Here is a 6,000-nt window from a genome sequence, read left to right as displayed (position 1 = left end):
CCTCTCTACATACACTCCATCCCCATTCACACCTTCCTCCTATTCAGAGGTAATCGCTGGGTCAATACTTAAAAAGAAACAGTTGTTAAGGTGATCTCTGGGGTCCAGAAGTTAAACAACCAACTACAGAGACTCTAAAATCCGTTCCAACTCTAAAATTATGTCCAAGTCTCGCAGCGTATACTCTACTGAGGGTGCAAAAAAGAGACAGCCTTGTCTTGTCTAACACTGTGGTTGATAAAGGGACAGATGAATACAAATTGAAATCAGAAACATGAAGGAAAGAGGACAGGGCTCAGACTCTTTCACGTAAGTGGTTTATTTACGGATCGAATAAAAGCCCCCTCTGGGCTGTAAACTCCACGAGGGCAGGAACTCCATCGCGAGCTTTCACTGCAGACCTTGGCACACAACAGGGGCTCAGTGGGCAAAGGACCCCACAACCCAGCCCCGGGGGGGATGGGGGGGAGCTGGCAAGCCGGGAAAGTCACGTGACTCGAGCTCCCCGGCAAAACCGCCCCCTCTACCCCCGTGTTGCAGCGCCAGGCCCGGCCCACAGGCCTCACCAATCGGCGAAGGAAGTCAAATTTGGCTAGGCCGGGCGACAGGCGTGTTCCACGGGTCCAGTCAGTCCGCAGCTGCGTCTCGCTGCGTTCAGCCCACTTTCCTGTAAGTCTCAGGCGGTTGCCCCGCCCCCCCCCCGCCGGCCCAAACAATATGCTCCAGATTGCAAGTGGGAGGTACAGAGGGGCAAGAAGGGGACAAAAGCGCATGCGTATTGACGCAGCGCGGCGGTCGCTCGCGAAGATTGGGGCGGAGCTTCAGAAAGCCGAGCGAGGGGGAGGGGAGAAGCCTCCAGTTCGCGTGCGCGCGGCAGCCCTCCCCGGCCCGACCCACGCGGCGCGGCGTGGTGACGCCCGTGCGGCCCGAGGAAGGGGTGGGGCCGGGCCGGGGCGGGCCTCCACGCTCCTCCCGCCCCCTCTCCATCCCGACTCTCCCTCCCCCTACCTCCCCCACACTGGGCCCCGTCAATCCGAGGGTTCCTTCGTCGCCCAGCTTCGCGTCGGCCCGGCCCGGCCAGCGGGCAGATGCCCCGAGCTGCCGCTGCCGACGCTGACGACTCGGCCGGTGGAGGTGTGGGAGGCGGGCGTCCGGCCCCCGGCCGCTGAGTGTGACGGACGGGGCCGGGGGCCGCCGGGCGCCGCGGCGTCGGCGGCTCCGCGCGGACCATGTATTTCCTGAGCGGCTGGCCCAAGAGGCTGCTGTGCCCTCTGGGGAGCCCGGCCGAGGCGCCTTTCCACGTTCAGTCCGACCCCCAGAGGACTTTCTTCGCCGTGCTGGCCCCGGTCCGCCTCAGCATCTGGTACAGCCGAGTAAGTAGAGCCGCCCGCAGCCTCTCGCCGCTCCCTCCCCGGAGCCCTGGCACGGTCCCGCCCTCAACTTCCACCCATAGTCCCGCGCCCCTGCCCCTTGGCGCCGACCGGCGGGTCCTCGCCGGCCGCGTGCCCGTTCGGCCGGGGCTCGGGGGCAGATGCGGCGGCAGCTGCCGAAAATCCGTGCGCCTACCCGCGTCGGAGCGGCGGCCGCGCACCGCGCACACCCCGCGCGCCCCCTTAGCCGAGCCCAGACTTGCCCTCCGCTCCCTTCCCCCATTCCCGGAGGAGCAAATTTGTTTAAACTTTCCACAAATAGAAATCTGGGCGCTGTGAGTTCCCAGCCCTCCCCTGCTGAAGGCCGTGGTTCTGGAGTTGGGGAAAGCCTATTGGGCTTCACCCAGTGCCAGACTTCCTAGGCCTGCGAGAACTTAGTTCTAGCAGCCGCAGCCAGGATTTTTTAATTTTTACGAAAGGTCTGCTTGTCCTGCTACTCGCTTCACCCCCAAACATCTCCTGCCCACTTTCGGGCTAGTCCCCTTCTCCGCAGCTTTCGGTCTCTTCGTTAGAGAATTGTAGGGGGCTTCGGAGGAGCGGAAGTTGAACTCAAATCTGTCCCCGCTGCTCCCAGGTATTTAACACCTGGAAATAACAAGATTTGGGAAAAGCCTGTAACTGAGTTCTGTGTTTGCTTTCTGCGAGTTTTGGTTTTTCATTCTTGTATCTAATTACCAAGTACTTAAGAGAAAAAAAAAACACTTCAAAAATAATTGGTGGATGAGATACACCCCATTTTCCGCGAACGCTTCTCTAGGTCAGTCTATAAAAGCGACAGAATAAAAAAAAATGTTCTTGGTTTGGGTTTTTTTTTCCCCCCTCCCCAAAGAAGGCAGTACTAATCGACGTCAGAGCGAAGTTTTTCTCTTTTTATAGCTAACTTGTCCGCGTGGAAATAGGTTGTGACCTTGGCTCTATTACATCTATGTGGCACACTGGCTTTACTGGCTTGAGTTAAATTAGTGAAAGCCCTCAACTGTCTTTACTGACCATTTGAATACTTACATAAAGTCCTTGACTATTCTCACAGCCCTGGTAAAAGTGATGGTGGGATTTAGATATTTCTGTTATCTTTTTTTATGTGACTGTCATAGTTAGGCTGTAAATCAGACTATTTGCCGTTGTTTGGGTCGCTTTAAGTTTTAAATATATATCAAAACAAAAGAGGTTGTTATATAACCAGCAGTGTGACTGTTGTGTCTGGTGTTTGATTTCATTTTTGAATATGTATATTGTATATCATTTGGTTTTTAAATGAGATACTATTTCATTTACATTGTGTAGCCAGTAGAATTTTTGATTGCTTGGGCGTATATAACTATTATCTTTAAAGTACATGCAGAAAAAAATAATTAGAACTTGAATTTAAATTGTCTTCTGAATTGAGTATGAATTTCACTCTAACAACCTAAAATTTATCTCTAAAAAGGTAGACCTAATTTAAGTTTAGGCAGAACTAACTTACATGAGGGGTGAATAGACCAGAAGCCTGTAGGTTACTTTATTGCTCTATAAAAGAAACAAAAATGTACCTCAACTTTCTTCGGTATATTGTGAGTATTAAAAATCTGTTTTTGCTTTTGCAGTTGGATACTATGTAAATTAGGCAGTCATGGAATTTAAAACAATTCGTACTCCTTCCTTTAAACTTACATCCTACACGTAGATACCTACTTTCTACGGAAGTCCTGGGGTCACTACCATTAAGACCCAATGTGCAAAGTTAGGTCTAGGGAATCGGGGGGGGGGGGGGGGGGTTCACAAGTATAAGGTGAATTGAAATGCAAGAATACCTTAGGGAAGGTTGCATGTTACTGTAGGCTTTATGAATGGTTAACCTTGATCTCTGGCATCAGCTTCATCACTTTAAAAATCAAGTATTGGATCAGATGATTTTAAGATCTGTGATTATATAGTTGGGATGATGGGAAACAGGTGCCAGACTCCAGCTTTGAGTCTCTTCTGCCTGGAATATGCCTGTTTTCACTCTCTGAAAGGTGTGTGTGTGTGTGTGTGTGAATTTCTAAACTTACTGAAACTATGTAAGTTAAAATCAATTTCAGTTAGCAAACTTCTTTTAAAAGTGAAAACACCTTTAGCTAAATTGAAAAGCTGTCAGTTACTACACAATTTTGAGTGAATTGGTTTAAAATGTTCACATGAGAACACGAAAGCCTTGCTTTTGGAGAGATATTGTACATACAAGTAATTTTATAGAATAAAGTGGATATTGAAGATCTAAAGGGTTTTATGGAGTTGAAGTCTTAAAAGCTGTTTGAGGGCATTTGGAGACAAGGAGAGACATGCACAAAGAGGTGAGGATATAATATGAAATGCTTACTTGAAATTTTGTTGGGTCTCTCTTAGTAAGTTAAAGTTACTTAGGGATGAAAGAGAAAACGTGCATTTAATAGTCTAAGCTGTTGTTCTGTGGTTTTTAAAAAAATGTCCAAAAGAATTGCTGTGTTTAAAATGTTGATTAGTCATGACAGTATAAAAACACTAAAGTAAAATCTCTAAGAATAACTTGTATACATTTTATGGGTCTTTTAGTGAACTTTTTTGTACCTCTTATAGTTACTATGTTGTTTAGATATGTGTTCTTTTTTTTTTTTTTTTTTAAGATTTTATATTTTAGAGAGAGTGCGTGCAGGGGTGTGCGTGTGGGGAGGGGCAGAAGGAGAGAGAGAATTCCAAGCAGACTCCCTGCTCAGTTGCGCGGAGTCACCCATGGGGCTCGATTCCGCGACCCTGAGACCATGATCTGTGCCAAAATCAGGAGTCTGATGCTTAACCAACTGAGCCATCCAGGTGTCCCTGTATGCGGTTATGAACAAAAGACTTCTACAGATACTCACTTTGCTTTTTTATTTTTAGTGTGAAGGTGTAACTTTTTTTTAGTGTAACATCTTGATGTAAATTTGTTTTCTCTACTTTTTGATTCTACTTAGAAGTTCTAAAACGCTCAGGAATTTACAGCAGGGATCAATCATCCATATATTTTGGAACCCAAAAAAAGGTGCTCAAAAAATGGTTTTAGCACATGTATGTTAGATTGGGGTGGTAGAGATATTTCTTAATTGATGGAGCAATTGACTGTATTTCTGCTAAGGGTATTGTAAAAGGACTAGTTTCAGCTTTGTGATTGAAGTTGCGGTTTAAGTCATGTTATGGTTTATGACTGACCCATTTATGAGTGTTGTGGGAGATGGTGTTTTGTATTGTGCTAGAGAGCCTAGAATTATTTCTCTAATACACTGTTGAACTATGAATATTAAAGTCCACATATGTGAAACACAAAATGTTACCTTAGAATGTTGTGATTCTAAATTAGTCTTATCTCAATTTTCAGGTCATTATTTCATATATATAAATTACCCTTAGTAGTATTTTTGAACACCTTCTGTGAAAGACAGGGTAGATAGGTAAATATGAAAGGAATGAAGGGGCATGTTACACGTAACAGAACAGTCTATCCAAAGATGTTAGTGTATTAATATGATAAATGAAAATTTTGTGAGTTACCACTGTGAAGGTTGCTAATAAAAAGCTGAAATAGGCACATAATTACTGAGCTTATGAAATGAATTATGTGTCTTTGAGTAACCCTGACTAGAAACTTATGTTCTCATTGGTGTATGCTAATAATAGAGAACAAGGAGATAGATGTTCAAAGAGGCTACGTTGTAGAATTAGGTATATGGTTAACTGTGAATCCTCAGGAAGGTCATGCAATTTGTTACCTACATTTTCCCTCTCCCCTTTCTTACCTTCTCAACTCTGTTCTATTGCTGACTGCCTCCAGAGAGCCTTCTGTGTAAACTCACTGCTCAGAAGTCCTTTAAGGTTCACTGTTGGTTGAAGAATGAAGTTCAGACTCCTTAGTTTGCTATCAGAGACACTCCCCTCTTGGGATGATCACTTGCCCCATCTCTGCCTATCAGAATATTATCCATCCTTTAGTTTCTGTTGAAATCCTGCTTTCTCTGTGAGTTATTATTTATCATAACCAGAAAGGTTCATTTTTTTTGATGAACTAATGTTTGTATTGTAAGCTTTGCACACATGATTTTTTTTAAAAAAAGATTTTATTTATTTATTTGAGAGACAGCCAGCGAGAAAGGGAACACAAGCAGGGGGAGTGGGAGGGGAAGAAGCAGGCTCATAGCGGAGGAGCCCGATGCGGGGCCCAGTCCCAGAACGCCGGGATCACATCCTGAGCCGAAGGCAGACGCTTAACAACTGAGCCACCCAGGTGCCCCTGCACACATGATTTAATTCTCCAATTAGATTTTAAGTTTCTGGAGGGCAGAGATGATCTTCTTTTGTACTATCCATAATGCTTTGTACAAAAGCTTATGTTTAATAAGTATTTTAAAAAATAATGAATTTAGGGTATCCTATGCATAGCAGAGAACTTTTTAAAGGTTTAATAAATAGAAGGTTTTTAAATGTTGACGTAATAAAAACAAACATGGTAGTACTAAATTACAAGTTAAATTCAGAAAAAGTTAGGGGCGCCTGGGTGGCACAGCGGTGGAATATAAAAAAGCCAAATGCATAGAAAGAC

At 45.2% G+C, this 6,000-nt stretch overlaps 1 protein-coding gene across 3 annotated transcripts in view; it reads left to right on the top strand.

Annotated features, from left to right (window-relative positions):
• The first annotated feature begins 984 nt into the window (after positions 1–984).
• The window catches only part of RIC1 (RIC1 partner of RAB6A GEF complex), a 134,462-nt gene continuing 129,446 nt past the window's right edge, over positions 985–6,000 (top strand). For 2 of the 3 annotated variants that reach the window (XM_045772356.2, XM_045772355.2), the window contains exon 1: positions 986–1,373. In XM_045772356.2, coding sequence (XP_045628312.2) covers positions 1,230–1,373 — 144 coding nt within the window. In that variant the 5' untranslated portion in view covers positions 986–1,229. Of the gene's footprint in view, positions 1,374–6,000 lie in introns of all 3 variants that reach the window. The other variant, XM_045772357.2, reaches the window with a different exon arrangement.

This window comes from Ursus americanus, chromosome 34 (genome assembly GCF_024610735.1).
Source record: "Ursus americanus isolate L20-20 chromosome 34, mUrsAme1.1.p, whole genome shotgun sequence".
NCBI lineage: Eukaryota > Metazoa > Chordata > Mammalia > Carnivora > Ursidae > Ursus > Ursus americanus.
Note: the sequence above shows the minus strand (reverse complement) of the source record. Positions and strands in the feature narration are given on the sequence as shown.